The following is an 18,124-nucleotide window of genomic DNA, read 5'->3' on the forward strand; positions in this document are numbered from 1 at the left end:
GGGTCTTGTCTGAATCTCTGCAGAGCATTTGTTGTGTGACATTGGGCGAGTTATTTAACCTCCCTGTAAAACTGAAGAAATAACAGATGCTCACACATAGGGTCGTTGAGAGTGTAAAATGAGTTAATCTGTGTAGGGGCTTGGAACAGGGCCCTGCAAGTAGTGGGTGCTGTGTGCCTGAACTCTCTTTCTGTCGTTGTTAGTGTTATTCCTGCCAGCATGGACATCCATTCATGCATTCATCTGCCCTCCAGCCAGCTAGCATTTACTGAGTGCCTGCTGTATACCAGTAGGAAAAATCCCCTGATGCTGGCAAAGATTGAAGGCAAAAGGAAAAGAGGGCGGCAGAGGATGAGATGCTTAGATAGCATCATTGACTCTATGGACGTGAACTTGAGTGGGAGATAGTGGGGGACAGGGAAGCCTGGTGGGCTGGAGTCCATGGGGTCGCAAAGAGTCGGACACGACTTAGCAACTGTATACCAGATGCTGTGGTACACCCTGGGGATTCAGTGGCCTGGGTTTGCTCTTAGGGTTAAAGACTTTGGTCCTCAGCTGGCGACCCATGGGATGCACCCCCTACACACAAAGGGTTGAGCTGGCTCAAATGAGGAGACAGTCGTGGGGTGGGGAGTGGCAGGGGCTGCCAGAGGGTCTGTAGGGATGGAAGGGGAGGCTGGAGAGGGCCTGGACTTGGTGACTGCCTGGGGTGAGGGACGGAGGAGAGAGGACGTGAGCGCGCCTCCTGTTTCTGATTTGGGCAACTGGGCACCAGCTATGACATTTAGGGGAAGAACACTGGAGGAGGAGCAGGCTGACTGCAAAGGATGGGCATGGTTTGGCCTCGCCGAGGCTCATCTGCCTGCTGTGGAAGGCCAGGCACACTGAGCTTCACACAGACACTCCCCACTGTTTTCCCGACGGTGGCAGCTGACGTTAGTGAACTTCACGCCACGTGCCAGAACTTTGCAAGTGTCACTTACTTCTGACAATCCTTCCTGGACCAGACGATCACTGCTCTCCTGCCAAAGTGAGATCAGGGGCTCAGCAGTGAAGGGACCAGCCCCCAGCACGCAAGGCTGCAGATGGGTGTGTCTGACCCGAGGCCTTTGCAGACACTCGGCAGGTCCTTAGGAAGCCTGGAGTGCTCAGGGTGATGCTCACGCCGTGCCAGGCCCTTGTCCGAACTTTATGAACTTAACACAACTCCTTGACTCCTCACAGCCACCCCTTTGAGGATGGCCTGGTGTTAGCTCAGATTTCTGTAATGGACAGAGTGAGGCACTCAGATACCATGTCCAGGGCACATGGCTGGTAACAGGCAGAGCCAGGGCTGGCATCCCGGCAGGCTGGCCCAGACCTGATGACTGACTTCCAGAGGGAAAACAGCCCGGGGCACCAGCAGCCCCCCAACCACCCCAGGGCCAGGTGCAGGGCTCAGACGCCAGGCTCCAATTATGGTCCATTTATTTCACCCAGTGGCCACTGCTGGAATTGGCTTTATCCCTGCTGTCACTGCCGCGCTGTGAACTCAGCCCCGCCCCTCTCACCCACCTTCTCTGGGCCTCCCATCTCTCTCCATTCCAGTTTGTCCTCTAGATTCGGACACGACTGAGTGAGTAACACACTTTAGTTGTCACCTCCCCAGGCCTGCAGGCTAAACTCTGTGCACTTTGGTCTGGCACTTAAGAGATCAGGAAGCGAATTTCCAGGTGAAAATCAGCAGGCAGGAGGTGTGTGGGGGCGCCCTTAGAAACCTGCCTTGTGAGATGGTGTGCAGGAAAGAACCTATCTGCCAATGCAGGAGATGCAGGAGACCCAGGTTCCATCCCTGGGTGGGGAAGATCCCTTGAAGGAAGGCATGGCAACCCACTCCAGTATTCTTGCCTGGAGAGTCGCATGGACAGAGGAGCCTGGTGGGCTACAGTCCATGGGGTCGCAAAGAGTCAGACGTGACTGAAGTGACTTAGCATGAGGGAGGGGAGGAGCAGGCTTGGGCAGAGAGGGAGGGGTTGAGCTGTGAGGCAGTCGTGACCATCCTGCGGGCAGCTCTGGAGCTGGGGTGGCCATTAAAGATGTCCCCCTGAGGGAAGGGGCCAGGCTTTTATGCCCCCCACCAACAAATCATTGGAGAGGGGCTGTCCTCAGGGGACGTCAAGGGGCTTCTTCCACCTACAGAGCAAACAGCCACCAAAACCTGGGCCCGTGAGTGTCCCGTCCTGAAGAAGGGTCCAGGCGGCCACCTCGGTGTCCACAGCTGTGAGCTGGTCAGACGCCAGATGGAGGCGGCCTCAGGTTGGAAGTGTTCCCACGTGATCTCTGACAAGCCACTTCACCTCTCTGATCTCAGTTTCCCCTCTTGAAATGGGAATGATGTTCCCTCTGTCACAGATTTGCAGGGAGTGGGCAAGGGGGGATTCAAGGCCCCAGGACAGAGCCTGGGTCACTGGGGTCTTGCAGGTACGGAATTTGGGTGTGTTTGTTTTTTGTTTTCCTTTTTGACCTCGCTACGTGGCTTGAGGATCCTAGTTCCTCAGACAGGGATGGAACCCGGGCCTTGTGAGTGAAAACACTTGATTCCCAACCACTGGACCACCGGGAATTCCTTCTTTTTTTCTCTCTCTCTTTTTGGATTGTATTTTTATTGTGTTGTGCAGCCACGGGAAGGTTTTAAGCAGGGAAGGTGCCATGATCTAATTTCTTTATTCTTTTTTTTATTGAGGTGAAGTTCATATAAAAGTAACCATTTTAAAGCATACAACTCAGTGGCATTTAGTATATTCACAATATTGTATAACCATTGCCTCTCTCTAGTTTCAAGACATTTTCATGAGCCCCAGAGAAAACCCAAACCCAACAGCAGTCACTGCCATTTGCCCCTTTCCCCAGCACCTGGCAGTTACCACTCTGCTCTCTGTCTCCATGATTTACTTATTCTAGACATTTTGTATAAATGGAACCAGCCAATATGTGGCCTTTTGAGTCTGGCTTCTTTCACACAGCACAGTGTGCTTGAGGTTCATCCACATTATAGCGTGATGAGTACTGCCTTCCTTTTTAAAAAAGTATTATTATTATTCTGGAGGAGGGCATGGCAACCCACTCCAGTATTCTTGCCTGGAAAATCCCATGGACGGAGGAGCCTGGCTGGCTACAGTCCATGGGGTCACAAAGAGTCTGACACCACTGAGCTACTGAGCGCGTGTGCGCATGCGCGCACGCGCACACACACACACACACACACACACACACACACACGTTATTACTATTATTATTATTATTAGGCTACCCCGTGCAGCACGTGGGATCTTAGTTCCCTGACCAGGGATGCAACCTGCACCTCCTGCATTGCAAGTGTGGAGTCTTAACTGCTGCACCACCAGGGTAGTCCCCTGCCTTCCTTTTTGAGGCTGAATAATATTCCATTACATGGATATAGGGCCTTGATTTAATTTCAAAAACATGTAAAAATGATTACTCTGGGCAGGGCTTCCCTGCTGTCGCTAGTGGTAAAGAACCCACCTGCTGATGCAGGAGACAAAAAAGATGCAGGTTCGATCCCTGGGTCAGGAATATCCCCTGGAGGAGGGCATGGCAACCCATTTCAGTATTCCTGCCTGGAGAATCCCCTGGACAGAGGAACCTGGCAGGCTACAGTCCACAGGGTGGCAAAGAATCGGACGTGACTGGATGACTGAGCGTGCATGCAGTGGTGGCTGAGAAATAACCGTAGTGGCCCAAGAGTAGAGACAGGATGGTCCATTTCAGAGGTTGTTGGAAGGTGTGGAAGAGGGAAGACGCTGCCTGGTGCTGGGGTGGTAGCTATGTCAGGTGTACCACCAGGTAGGGTGTGTGCCAGAGGCCAAGAGGAGTCAAGTAACTGCAGGGTTTGGCTAAACAGCTGGGCAAAACCGGTAAAGCCAGTTTCCATGGTGGGGAGGATACAGGGAGTAGGGAGGATGAGAGTTATCTCTGGGCGTGGATCATTGGAGATACCTACTTGAAATTCAAGTGGAGACAAAAGGATTTCCTTGTGCGACTGGGCATGAATTATTTAACTCATCCCCTATTGATGGATATTTGGATGGTTTCCAGTTTTTGCAGGCATAGACAATGCTACCATCAACTGGGCCTGTGGATTGGTGAGGGTGTTCCTGAGGGATAAATTCCAAGCGGTGGAAGCATTGGGTCAAAGGGTATGAATATTTTTTAAGTACATACTGCCAAATGGCCCTTCAAAAAGGTTCCACCAATTTATATTCCCACTCAAAGTGCACGAGAATGTCAAATTTCCCACACTCTTGCCAACAATGGGTATTATCAATCTTTTAAAAAAATCTTTGCCAACCCGAAAGGCTAAAAATAATCTTAGCGTTTTAACCTAAACACAATGTCACGCGGCTGCACATTAACCCCCATGTGGATGTACTGTAATTTATTGAAACGCTTTTTAGTTGTTTCCAGGTATTTTTATCCATCTGTTTGTGCTGTTATAAACAACCACAAGCAAACATCTTCATGCAGAAAAGCTTAGCCTGCATTGTAGCTGACTAGAATTGACTCTCAGTAGAATTACCAGGTGAAAGAGAAAAACCCTTTGTATGGCTTTTGTTATATATTGTGGAACTGCTTTCTGGAAAGACTGTACCAGGTTCTTCTTTCTTTTCTTTTTTTTTTTTCCAGCTGTGCCACATGGCATAAAATGTCTTAGTTCCCTGCGTGCACGCATGGTCAGTCACTAAGTTGTGTCTGACTCTTTGCGACTCCATGGACTGTAGCCCACCAGGCTCCTTTGTCCCTAGGATTTCCCTGGCAAGAATACTGGAGTGGGTTGCCATTTCCTTCTCCAGTGGACCAGGGATGGAACCCGAATCTCCTGCATTGGCAGGCAGGTTCTTTACCACTGAGCCACTTGGAAAGCCCCTTAATACCCTGACCAGGGATCAAACCCATGACTCTTGCGGTGCAAGCTCGAAGTCTGAAACACTGGACCTCCAAGGAAATCCCTTCTTTTCTCTTTTTTCAAGCCCAGTTTCTTTTAACACCAGCTTTGTCTTAGCACTGAGGAATTGATGGGTTTTTAGATTTTCAGACAACCTCCTATCATTTTCATAGATGGCAAGGCATTTTGGGTTTTCCTGCTTTTACTGGTGGACCACCATAAGGGTTCTGTGGCTGTGTGATCGATGCAGTCTGAGCCCAGGTTCCACTCAGGAGGGGCCCGATGGATCTGTGGACTCCCTCTGTGTTTCCCCAGGTCTGGGTTGTATAATTGGGACAGACGTATATGGCAGCTGGCAGAATCCCACGTTGGTTTTCTGACCCGTGGAGTCAGGATCATTGTTTTAGAAAGTGCCAGTGGAAGCCCCCAGAACGCCCCACATTTCCCAGGATGGAAATCCAAAAGCAATTCTACTGCCTTTGGAGGAACTGCAGATTAGTGCCACCATTAATGGCTCAAAAGAAGCTGCGGTGGTGATCTCATCTTTGTTCCACTGACCTGTGTGGGGATTCCTCTAGCGGTCCAGTGGCTAAGACTGTGCTTCCAATGCAGGGGGCTTGGGTTTGATCCCTGGTCAGGGAACTAAGATCCTGCATGCCACAAGGCACAGCCAAAAAACAAATAGACAAAAAACGACTGACCTGTTTGGCTTGTGTGGAAGGCAGATGGATCTCGGAGAATGACTGTGGATTACTGTAAATGCAATCAGGTGGTGATTGCAATTGCAGTTGCTGGCCCAAATGAAGTGTCTTTACTGGAGCACGTCAGCACAGCCCTTGGCAGCTGTTGTGAGCTACTGACTGACCTGGCAAATGCTTTTGTCTCCATACCACTTTCCAAGGACCACCAGAAGCCAGGAGTACAAACCTTGAGTCTTGCTGAAGGCTGACATCAACTCTCTTGCTTCTCGCCATCACCTAGACCACTGAGATACAGTGTTGCCCTTGTCCATCACACTGGCAACATTCTGCTGATCCGATCTTAAGAGGAGGAAACAGCATTTAGTAAGGAGGTTGGCAGTAAACCCACTGCTGATATCAGTCAGTTATGGTCCAATCTGGAGACAAAACACCAGTTACTTGAACAGAATCATGTTACTCAGTTGTGTCTGACTCTTTGCAACCCTACGGACTGCAGCACGCCAGGCTCCTCTGTCCTCCACTATCTCCCACAGTTTATTCAAAGTCATGTCCATTGAGTCGGTGATGCTATCTAACCATCTCATCCTCTCCCGCCCTCTTCTCCTTTTGCCTTCAGTCTTTCCCAGCATCAGGGTCTTCTCTAATGAGTTGTCTCTTCGCATCAGGTGGCCAAAGGTATTGGCGCTTCAGCTTCAGTCCTTCCAATAAATACTCGGAGTTTGTTTCCTTTAAGATTGACTAGTTTGATCTCCTTGCAGAATCATATCAGCTATTTTTGTATGCTTGTTTTTATTTTATTTTTGGTCGCAGTGTGCATGCAGGATCTTAGTTCCCTGACCAGGGTTGGACCTGTGCCCCCTGCAGTGGAAGCTCTGAGTGCTGAAACTGTGCACCTCTGATGAACCCATGTGTGAGGATTCAAAGCCAACCAAAACGCAGATTGGGACTTGAACCCACGGTCCTTTTTATTTTATTTTTTAATATTTATGTATTTGGCTGCGTCGGGTCTTAGCTGTGGCTTGAAGCATCTTCACTGCATCATATGGGATCTTTTGGTGCAGCACTCGGACTCTCTAGTTGCGGTGCACCGGCTCCAGAGCTGGCAGGCAGGCTCAGTGTTGCAGCACATGGGCATCGCTGCTCTGCAGCTTGTAGAATCTCAGCTCCCCGACCAGGGATCGAACCCGAGTTCTCTGCACTGCAAGGTGGATTCGTAACCACTGGACCACCAGGAAAGTTCTGAATCAACTGTCTCTTAATTAGAATCACTCACCTGGTGTCCAAACTTGGGTTCTTTGAGTCTCAGCACAGAAGGAATTCAGGGAGAGGCAAAGTGATAGGCAAGAAGTAGAATTACTAATATTCCACTTGCTTGTGTGGGATGCAAGTGGGCAGGTGCGGGGGCTGTGTCCCAAAAACTACATTTTGGGCTTAACTGGTAGCTCAGAAGGGAAAGAATCTGCCTGCAATGCAGGAGACCTAGGTTCGATCCCTGGGTTGGGAAGATTCCCTGGAAGGGGAAATGGCTACCCACTCCAGTATTTTTGGCTGGGAAATCCCATGGACAGAGGAACCTGGTGGGCTATAGTCTATGGGGTTACAAAGAGGACACAACTGAGCAACTTATACCCTTATAAGTTGACTGAACACTAACACTTATAATCAACGGAAAGTGGAGAAGGGGGGAAAGGACCACCTTCTTCCTTTTTCTTCCAGTTGATGTCAGGCTTACATCACTAGCTTCTTTAGAGTGTTTGACCCTATGAGGTCAAACTAGGACTGTCACAGAGCTTATTGAAATCAGCAGAATGGTGGTAACATGTCCTAAAATATGTTGAATCATCTCAGTTTCCATGTAACGACAGTCTCTTGCTTTGAAATGTTAACCTTTCCCTTAAATCTGTCCTTAACCCTAAGGATCATTATTTTGCTGATCTCGACCAGCACAATGCAAGCTTCATTTTTTTTTTTTTCTTTCACTTAATGACCTGGGGCATATCGCATGCTTTTACTCATGGCTTTGTAGTTAAGCAAACCTGCTTCATCCCAGGATATTGTAATAGCTCTCTTGAGTGACCCTCACCTTAGAGTAGAGCTTCCCCGGTGGCTCAAATGGTAAAGAGGCTGCCTGCAGTGCAGGAGACCTGGGTTTGATCCCTGGGATGGGAAGATCACCTGGAGAAGGAAATGGCAACCCACTCCAGTGTTCTTGCCTGGAAAACACCATGGACAGAGGAGCCTTGTGGGCTACAGTCCATGGGATCACAAAGAGTTGGGCATGACTAAGCGATTTCACTTTCGCTTTACTTAGAATGGTCTCTTGAAGTTCCCTAGGTTTTCCTGTCTATCTACAATCCCCTACTGGGACTTCTACAGCCATCTATGTAACTATCTATTTTTATCCCTATCAGTTTTTTAAATTTTATTTTAAAATATTTCTTTATTTGGCCGCATCGGGTCCTAGTTAGAACGTGTGATATCTTCACTGAATCTTGTGGGATCCTTCCTTGTGGTGCCTGGACTTTCTCATTGTGAGGTGCGGGCTTAGTTGCCCCAAGGTATGTGGGATCTTAGTTCCTCGACAAGGGATCGAACCCACGTCCCCTGCATTGCAGGGTGGATTCTTAACCCCTGGGGCCATCAGGGAAGTCCCATCCATATCAGTCTTAACCACTGGACCACCAGGGATTTTTCCTCCTATCAGCTATTGGAATAGAGAGAATTTAATATAGCTATTTGTTGCGCTTCCCTGGTAGTCCAGTGGTTAAGAATCCGCCTGCCAAAGCAGGGGACATGGATTCGATCCCTGTTCTGGGAAGATCCTATGTGCTGCGAAGCAACCGAGCTTGTGCCACAACTACTGAGCCCCTGCTCTGGAGCCTGTGAGCCACAACTAGAGAGGTGCCCCCGCTTGCCACAACTACAGAAAGTCCTTGTGCAGCAACAAAGACCCAGCATAACCAAAAATAGACAAATCTCTTCAAAAAAGAATTGTTAGCTTGGGAAATCCCTGGCAGTCCAGCGGTTAAGACTCTGTGCTTTCTCTGCTCAGTGTCCGGGCAGATCCTGCAGGCTTCACAGTGTAGCCAAAAAAAAAAAAAAGAATTGTTAACTAGATGTAAAGTTGTTAGAGGGCTTCCCTGTTGTCTCAGTGGGAAAGAATCCACCTGCCAATGCAGAGACGGGGATTCTATCCCTGGGTTGGGAAGATCCCCTGGAGAAGGGAATGGCAACCCACTCCGGTATTTCTGCCTGGAGAATCCCACGAACAAAGGAGCCTGGCAGGCTACAGTCCATGGGGCTGCAAAAAAGTTGGGACACAATTTAGCAACAAAATGAAAATTGTGAACCTGCTAACCAAAAGAGTAAAAAGGAAACTAAGGGATCCTGAGGGTAGCAGCTGCAGGAAGCACCCACCACCCTGAGGGCTAAGGGGAAAGGAGAAGAAGTTAGAAAGACTGAAACTTAGAAACTCGAGAGAGGCCCAGTAGAGCTGAGACTCAGACCTTTGAGGCAGAGATGCTGTTGGTCTGGTTTTGCGGATGTTTGGTGGGACTTTGGATTTGAGCAGCAACTTACCCCTGGGTCTCACTGCGTGTGCTGCTTCCGTCCTTTTACCAAACAATTTGTAAGACTTTTCATTTTGAGGGAGGCCCAGAGTACAAAGACCGCAGCAGGTGCTGGCTTCATGTAATCTGACCTGACTGACGCCCGGACCTGATGACCCGGCAGATCCAGGGATGTGCAGAGTGCTGGTGGCAAATAGGGATCAGGCAGCAGGAGGTCACTCACTGCAGACCGCGAGGGCTTTGAAGCAAATCAGGCTCTTTTCTGTAGATACTATTTTTTTCAGTTTGAGAAACTGCTCATTACTGGGCCCCCATAGAGATCGAACACCTCTCCATGGATAGTGACCATGTGACCTGAGGACTCATGTGATCTGAGTATTGTCATCTGTGCTCCAGTCAGGGTCCTACCGGGAAACAGGTCACTCCAAATATCTGAATGAAGAGAAGTATTCACTAGGAATGAAGTTGCTAACTAGGTAACTGGGAGGGTAAAAGTTGAAGTCTGAGGCCAACTTTTTCTGCAAGGGGCTGGATGTAAATAGTCCCGGCTTCCAGGTCATCCTGTCGCTACTCAACTCTTTTGTCTGGAAAGCAGTTGCAGACGATAGCTAAACGAGTGAGGCTGGCTGGGTTCCAGTAAGACTTCATTTACAAAATTGGGCAGATGCACTAGACCTGGCCGTGGTTCACATATCCTTGCTCTCAGGCACGGAGGTAGCAAGTCAGGAAGCCCCTCTGTCTCAAGTTCCGAAGGAACAGAGAGGAGCTGACGCTGTTGGAAACTGAGGAAGGGCTCTTTGAGGCTCGTTCTGCAAGCGCTTGTTGTCCTTCTTAGTCGCTAAGTCATGTCAGACTTTTTTGTGACCCCATGGACTGTAGCCTGCCAGGCTCCTCTGTCCATGGGATTTTCCAGGCAAGAATGCTGGAGTGGGTTGCCATTTCCTTACAGGGGATCTTCCCGACCCAGGGATCGAATCCCTGTCTCCTGCATTGGCAGGCGGATTCTTTACCACTGAGCTATCAGGGAAGCCCACTGCAAGTGCTAGGAGGCTGCAGACTGGATTTGTCTGCTGTCCTGGGAAGAACCGCAGCTACCTTTGGTGCAGAAAGGAAGGCTGGGGACCCGAGAGCCCACTGGAAAGTGCAGGTCACTCTCATTCCTCCAGCCCTGCAGCCTTCCTCTGGCGCCCCCTACAGGGAGCCGATGGCACAGCCCAGATGGTTTGCACAGAGCTGGTGCACAGGGCAGGCTGGGGGCAGCGGGACAGTCACAAGTGGTTGGTTTTTGGACATTTAGACAACCCCTCGCCCCCCATCATTTCTACAGGTGGATAGTCATTTGGCTTCTTCCCAATTTCATCCCAGAAATGAAACTGTCAGGGTCACCTTGGGGAAGGGAAGTCTTCTCAAAGGAATGGGTGTCTCTTTTGGAAAATGAAGAGGCGGGGAGGAGGAGGTGGAAAGGGAGGGGGAGTTTTAAGTCTCTGAGAGGAGTCTAGAAGGAACTTTCAGCCTTTAAGGATCTGTCTGTCCTCTGTTCAGAATGAAATCTGAATCTGACCACCACCACTTTGCCCGCCCCCAGCATCTCCATGGACACCTTTAGTCAGCTTTCTCCCTGCCCATCTCACCCCTATGCCCGCTTCCACTCTTGCCCCTGTGGTCTGTTCTCAAGGCAACCAGATCAGTCACCTCCTGCTCACACCCTCTGATGTGATGTCTTCCACTGTCCTTGGAGCAGAATTGGCCGCCTCACCCTGGCCTGCAGGGCCCTGAAGGGCCCTGGTCCCCACTCCACTGAATTTCCCACCCCTTACTTTCTTTTTCTTTTTTTAATATTTATTTATTTGGCTGCACCAGCTCTCAGTTGAAGCACACAGGATCTTCAGTCTCAGTTGTGGCAAGACCAGGGGTCGAACCCGGGTCCCTGCTTTGGGAACACAGAGTCTTAGCCAGTGGACCACCAGGAAGTCCTCTACCCCTCCCTTTCTGCTCCAGCCACCCTGGACACTGTCTTGGGTGCAGTGGGGAAGCCACCCCTGGGTTTTAAACAGGTGATTATCACTTTGGATTGGGGGTGTTATTAGCGGAGGTGGGGTTGTGTGGCAGTGAGGAGGCTGACGGGTTATCATGGAGGACCTTTGTCAAGACAGACCTCCTGGGGTGCATGAAATAAGATTCCTGTATTTGCTGGCATTGTTCCTGACAGTTCACGTATTAGTCATAAGAGGGGCAAGTGCACAACAAAGGAGAAAACCGGAATTCCCTGGTGGTCCAGTGGTTAGGACTTGGTGCTTTCACTGCTGGGGGCACAGGTTCGATTCCTGGTCACAGAACTCAGAATCTGCAGGTTGTGGGCCAACAAAAAACAGAGGGAACCACTCCTTACTCTCAACATGCAGAAATCCCCAAGGGTGGGCTGTGAACCCAGTGTGTTCTGGGCCCTTGCCACATGTCGAAGCCTCTGGCTTCATCATCGCTGCTCCCAAGTCTCACTGGGGCCATGTCGTCTGACCCCCACCTGGCAGGAATCGTTTCACCTGCATATCTCCCTCTGCTCTTGGTTTGTCTTTCGGGTCTGTCCTTTTTCCCTGACATCGAGTGATCTTTCAGATGGGTCTCTTCTCCCCCGGTCGCGGATTTCATTTGGGCCCCACATGATCTCTCTGTGACCCTGGTTCTGATGCAGCCTGTGGCACCCCTCTCTCCTTCGAGGCCTGAGCCCTCTCTCCCTTCCCCCAGTTCTGCCCCAGCCTCTGTTACCTCCCATGCTGCCAGTCTCAGTGCCTTGGGGAGGTGAGCATGTCCCTCCTCCCAGACCAGTGATCCAGGACCTTGACTCTTCTGTTTCAGCCCCAGGGTTTAAGGTCTGTGCTTGAATTGGGAGTCAGTGTTGGGCCCAGTTGAGGCCGTGGGGGCGGAGCCAGTGTTCATGGAAGAGGCACCCTGGGAGCCGGGTCCCAACCCAGGAGACGTCTCGCCTACATGTATTGCCCCCATTTTACAGAGAAACAAACTGAGGCTCAGAGACACGGAAGCCCCTGTCCCAGGTCACCCAGCGAGCTCGGGTCAGAGCCAGGGCTCCCTCCTCCCACACCCGGCCCGTACCAGCTCCCTGCCTCCTCTGTCATGTATGTGTGCGTGTGAGGCCACGTGTTCACGTGTGTGCACTGTGCCTCCAGGGGATGACCCCCCCACACCACATCACCTGCTCTCGTGTACTGGGCACGTGTCTGTCTGCCTGAGTCCACGTGGGTAGCCTGTGTCTGGACACTCGTGTGGATTTGGCTTGGTGCGCACATGTTGCTGGTGTAGACTTGACCGTGTACAGTGCTCACATGTGCAGTGTGTGTGTGTGTGTGTGTGTGTGTCTCCAGGGTCTGTATATGTGTGTGTGAAGTGCCAGGTTTTTTCCCAGCCTGGGTCCTGCCCACAGCTAATGACTGACTGATGTCCACTTGAGCAAGATGGCCTCTTTGGGTCAGGCATCCCGGTGCGCCAGCCAGACCTCCCCAACACACCCTTTTCTCCCTCCCTTCACCACGTCAGACATGGACCCCAGCCACCCACCCTTCCCTGACTCAAGACTATGTGCAGCTCCTCTCGAGGTCATTCTCTCAAAGGAGCTGGGCGTAGTCCTGGGTCTCGGGATGCCTGGGTGCACACACCTGGGTCCCTAGCACCTGTCAGGGGCAGGAGCGTGGAGGTCACACGTCTGTGTTATGATCCCCAGCTGTTGTGCCTTTATTCCTCAGTGCCTTGGCCTCTCTGAGACTCAGTCTCCCCAGCTGTAAAATGGGGCTAGTACTGGCCCCCAGGGAGCTGTTGAGAAGATTATACAAGATAAACCCTATAAAGTGGCATCTAGCTCGGAGCCTGGCACAAAGTAAGCTTGATAAATGTTACCTGTTGTTAACTGTTCATACCGAAGAGAAACCAAGGCTCCCAGAGGGTCCTGAGTGGGTCAGCGTCCGGGCATCTTGACTCCAATCTCAGGACCCCGGCGTGGTGGGAGTGGCGGGGGGTCTGTGGTAGATTTTATAAAGCAGGGCATTAAATGATGAGCTTGACGTCGGGGGAGGGGAGCGGGAGAGATTGGATGAGGCGGGGCAGCTGGGAGGAAGGAGGATGTGAGATGACGGGTCCAATACGGGCCCAGGGTGCACTCCTGGAGCCGGTCTGGTCCCCTGGCTCCTCCTGCCGTCCTGCTCTCTGGGTGTCTCTCTCTTGGCTTCTGATACTCCAAATTGTTCCCTCGGTACAGCTCTCTCTAACTGCGCGTCTGTCTCCCTGGCCCACCCCTCTGCTCCCGCCCCGCCTCCCCTCCAGCAGAAGGCAGACCTGGCTGTGGCTGCGTTCACCATCACAGCTGAGCGGGAGAAGGTCATCGACTTCTCCAAGCCCTTCATGACCCTGGGGATCAGCATCCTCTACCGGGTGCATATGGTATGGTTCCCCTGGAGACGTGGCCGGGGGTGGGGCGGGGGTGGCATTGAGGCCCGAGGGAGACAGAGGCTGCAGGCTGGACCTTGCCTGCCGTAGTGGGGCCTGTGGACCCCGGGGCTTTGGGAGGGCCTGGGGGGGACTCTGCTCACACTCCCTCCCCCACCAGGGCCGCAAGCCCGGCTACTTTTCCTTCCTGGACCCCTTCTCTCCGGCCGTTTGGCTCTTCATGCTTCTTGCCTATCTGGCCGTCAGTTGCGTCCTGTTCCTGGCCGCCAGGTGAGCCCACTATCTGCTGCCTGGGAGGGAGGGGGCAGGGCGGACGCAGGAGCTGGGCTCTCTGCAGCTGACCTTCCTGTCTGTCCTGATTGTCTCGGCTCCACTTGGAGTCTTGGGTTCCCTGCACCCGCCCTCCCCTCTCCCTTTCCGGCCCGTCTCTGTGTTTCCTCCCTGTGTCTCTGGCTTCTGCTCCGTGGTCCTCTCCAGACCTCTCCCCTTCTCGTTCTCCTGTCCTCTTCCTCTTTTGCCCCCACTGTCTGTGTGTGTGTGCCTCTCCCTGCTCGTCTGTGTCTCTCTTCCTCTCCATGTGTCTTCCCGTCTCTTCTCATCATGGTGGCTCTCTCTCTCTCCTGTTCTCTTTCTTCCCACCCGCTGTGTCTCTCCACAGGCTGAGCCCCTACGAGTGGTACAACCCGCACCCGTGCCTGCGGGCGCGCCCCCACATCCTGGAGAACCAGTACACGCTGGGCAACAGCCTCTGGTTCCCCGTGGGGGGCTTCATGCAGCAGGGCTCGGAGATCATGCCCCGGGCACTGTCCACGCGCTGCGTCAGCGGAGTCTGGTGAGAGGCTGTCTGCCCGCCCCAACTGGGGTGGGTGGGGTGTTTTGGGGGTCCCTCCTGAGACCTGGGCCCATTCCTGTTCCCCACGCCAGCCAGGTGATGGGACACGGGGTAGGGCGAGCTAAGCCCCAGCTCTGCAGCTCACTGGCTGTACGACCCTCTCCATGCCTCAGTCTCCTCATCCGAGAAATGGGAGTAAAAATGCCCACGTCTCATGTAATCAGGACAGCATGAGTGTGGTAGTCACTGTCTGGGACATTGCCCCAGGCAATCACAGAGACTAGAATCCTTGAGCCACGACAGCCTTCACTGTCCAGAGGCCAAGGCTGAGGCCCAGTCAGACACCTGCTCCCTCAGAGCCCCACAGGGACCCAGTACCTTGAACAGAGCTTATTTTGACTCTGAGACAAGCTCTGAGAAGCTTCATACCAGAGAGCAGACACTGACAACCGGTGGTGTCTGGTTCATAGCTTTACATTTTTTGGATTAGTTGTCATTTAAAAATTGGGCAAATTCACTTACAAATTCAGACTTCTTTCTTCTTAAAAGAAAAATACTTAATTAAATTAGTTTATCTGTTGGCCACGTGGCATGTAGAAGCTTAGTTCCCCAGATCCTATAGGGATTGAAGCCATGCCCCCTGCACTGGGAGCTTGGCTGTTCTTAACCACTGGACTACCAGGGAAGCCCCAGGCTTCTTTCTTTTTCTGTTTTGTTTTGGCTACGCCACACGGCTTGCAGGAATCTGTTTCCCAGCCAGGGATTGAACCCCGGGCCTCGGCAGTGAGAGCCTGCTGCCCTAACCATGAGGCCACCAGGGAACTCCCCACATTCAGATTTCTCACTTCTGAAAGCTTTGGGAGCTCTGGTGTTGCACAGCTGGCACTCCCACCTGGTGTCGATGCCGCTCCATTGGCCCCAGGCCCTCTGCCTCCCCCGGTCACTTTCTGGCCTCGCTTCCGTAAGCGCTCATGTCTGCCACCCTGTCTTTGATTTATTTAGCCCCATGATATGTGGGTGGAGAAGGCAATGGCACCCCACTCCAGTACTCTTGCCTGGAAAATCCCATGGACGGAGGAGCCTGGTAGGCTGCAGTCCATGGGGTCACGAAGAGTTGGACACGACTGAGCAACTTCCCTTTCACTTTTCACTTTCATGCATTGGAGAAGGAGATGGCAACCCACTCATGTGTTCTTGCCTGGAAAATCCCATGGACAGGGGAGCCTGGTGGGCTGCCATCTCTGGGGTCGCACAGAGTCGGACACGACTGAAGTGACAGCAGGGGGATGGTATGTGGGATCTTAGTTCTCCAACCAGGGATGGCACCTGTGCCCCCTGCATCAGGAGTGCAGAGTCTTAACCACTGGACCACCAGGGAAGTCCCCATCCTGTCTTTTAAATAGCAGATGGGCTTGGTTGCAGCTCATGTGACTCTTCTCAGCTCCTTTTCCTCCTTCAGTTCAGTTCAGTTCAGTCGCTCAGTCATGTCCGACTCTTTGCGACCCCATGAATCGCAGCACGCCAGGCCTCCCTGTCCATCACCAACACTCAGAGTTCACTCAGACTCATGTCCATCGAGTCAGTGATGCCATCCAGCCATCTCATCCTCTGTCGTCCCCTTTTCCTCCTGCCCCCAATCCCTCCCAGCATCAGAGTCTTTTCCAATGAGTCAACTCTTCGCATGAGGTGGCCAAAGGACTGGAGTTTCAGCTTTAGCATCATTCCTTCCAAAGAAATCCCAGGGCTGATCTCCTTCAGAATGGACTGGTTGGATCTCCTTGCAGTCCAAGGGACTCTCAAGAGTCTTCTCCAACACCACAGTTCAAAAGCATCAATTCTTCGGCGCTCAGCCTTCTTCACAGTTCAACTCTCACATCAATACATGACCACAGGAAAAACCATAGCCTTGACTAGACGGACCTTTGTTGGCAAAGTAATGTCTCTGCTTTTGAATATGCTATCTAGGTTGGTCATGACTTTTCCTCCTTAGAACCACAGAAAGCCAAGGAGCACGCCTAGAACAAGGAACATTCTCCAAGTTTTATGGATTAGAAGGCCGAGACCTAGAGAGAGGAAGTGGTTCCCCAGAGAGCGCGTTAGGCTAGAGGCAGGGTGAGGCTGAGCCAGCTTCCCGCCCCGGTGCCGCCCACCCCCCAGTCCCTGGGTGCTGCCTGAGCCTGGCTCTGCTCCCTAGGCCCTTGGTGACCTCTCCAGGGGCACCCAGGACGTTGGGCCTGGTCCGCGTCTGTTACAGTCAGTGTGTCAATAGTCATTCAGCACAAAGTGCTTCTGAGCCCTTTCTATGTGCCACTTACTCAGGTGGAAAATTAAGAGGCAAAGGAGCTGAGAATAAATAAGTAAAGAGATAAATAAACACAAGGACGTCATATTTTATGCCAGGATTGTATCCCAATGATACTGTCTGATTCAAAACTTGTTCATTCAAGACCAGCCATAACGGTGGCAGGTCTTTCTCTCAACTAAGTGGGACTATCTACCGTCTGGCAGTTGTTTGCAATTTGCTTGGCCCACTAGCTTTGAAACTTTTGAATCTCAATGATTTCTTTTAAATGTCTTGGAATTGGCATCACTTCAGGAGTTACACCCTGCCTTCAGTTTTCTGTTGCTGTTGCAACAAATTACCACAAACTTAGTGGTTTTAAAAACAATGTAAATTTATTCTCTTACAGCTCTGGAGGTCAGAAGTGCAAGATAGATATCACTGGGCTAAAGTCAAGGTGTTGGGAGGGCCAATTCTGAAGGCTCTAGGAGAGAATCCATTTCCTTGCCTTTTCCAGCTTTTAGAAGCTGCCTGCATTCCTGGGCTTGTGGCCTCTTCCTCTAGCTTCAAAGCCAGCAGCACAGCATCCTCAAATCTCTCTCTGACTCTGACCTCCTTCTTCCCCTTATAAGGACCCCTGTGATTCCATGGGCCCACCTGGATACTCCAGGTCAATCTCCCAAACTCAGGATGCTTAACTTAATTCTATCTTCAAAGACCCTTTTTAACAAAAAAATTATTTATTTGGATGCACTGGGTCTCAGTTCTGGCACTCAGAATCTTTGATCTTCATTATGACATGCCGGGTCTTCAGTTGCAGCATGCTAACTCCTAGTTACGGCATATGGAATCGAGCTTCCTGACCAAGGATCGAATCTGGGCCCCCTGCACTGGAAGTACAGAGTCTTAGCCACTGGACCACCAGGGAAGTCCCCTGTGAAGAGCCTCTTACTCCGTGAAGGAAGATACAAGTTCCAGGGATGTGCATATAGACGTCTTAGGGGCAAGGATTTCTTCTGCCTACCACACATCCTAAGTGAATTTTATTAGCATTTTAAATGTAACGATGTATCAGATGCACATAAGCTGAGCTACTGAAGAAGCCAACAGGGTGCAGTGAAGAAGAATGAAGATGCTTAGGAAGGGCACCTCTGAGGGAGGTGACATCTAGGCTGAGTCCTAACGGTGCAAACAGAGGCAGACCTGCCAAGGAGAGGGAGGCACATTCATCCAGGCGGGAGAGGGCGGCCTATGTGAGGAGGTGGCTGCAAGAGCAGGGAGGGACCCGCCGTGACAAATCTGGCTGAGTCCCCAGGTCAGATGGGGGACCAGTGACCACCTGTCTAT

At 51.6% G+C, this 18,124-nt stretch overlaps 1 protein-coding gene across 3 annotated transcripts in view; it reads left to right on the top strand.

The window, feature by feature from the left end:
• Positions 1-18,124, top strand: part of GRIK5 (glutamate ionotropic receptor kainate type subunit 5) — a 63,444-nt gene that overhangs the window by 28,573 nt on the left and 16,747 nt on the right. For 2 of the 3 annotated variants that reach the window (XM_024978414.2, NM_001046424.1), the window contains 3 exons: positions 13,545-13,658; positions 13,825-13,934; positions 14,323-14,496. In XM_024978414.2, the coding sequence (XP_024834182.1) occupies positions 13,545-13,658; positions 13,825-13,934; positions 14,323-14,496 (398 nt within the window). Of the gene's footprint in view, positions 1-13,541; positions 13,659-13,824; positions 13,935-14,322; positions 14,497-18,124 lie in introns of all 3 variants that reach the window. The other variant, XM_024978413.2, reaches the window with a different exon arrangement.

This window comes from Bos taurus, chromosome 18, assembly GCF_002263795.3.
Source record: "Bos taurus isolate L1 Dominette 01449 registration number 42190680 breed Hereford chromosome 18, ARS-UCD2.0, whole genome shotgun sequence".
Taxonomy (NCBI): Eukaryota; Metazoa; Chordata; class Mammalia; order Artiodactyla; family Bovidae; genus Bos; species Bos taurus.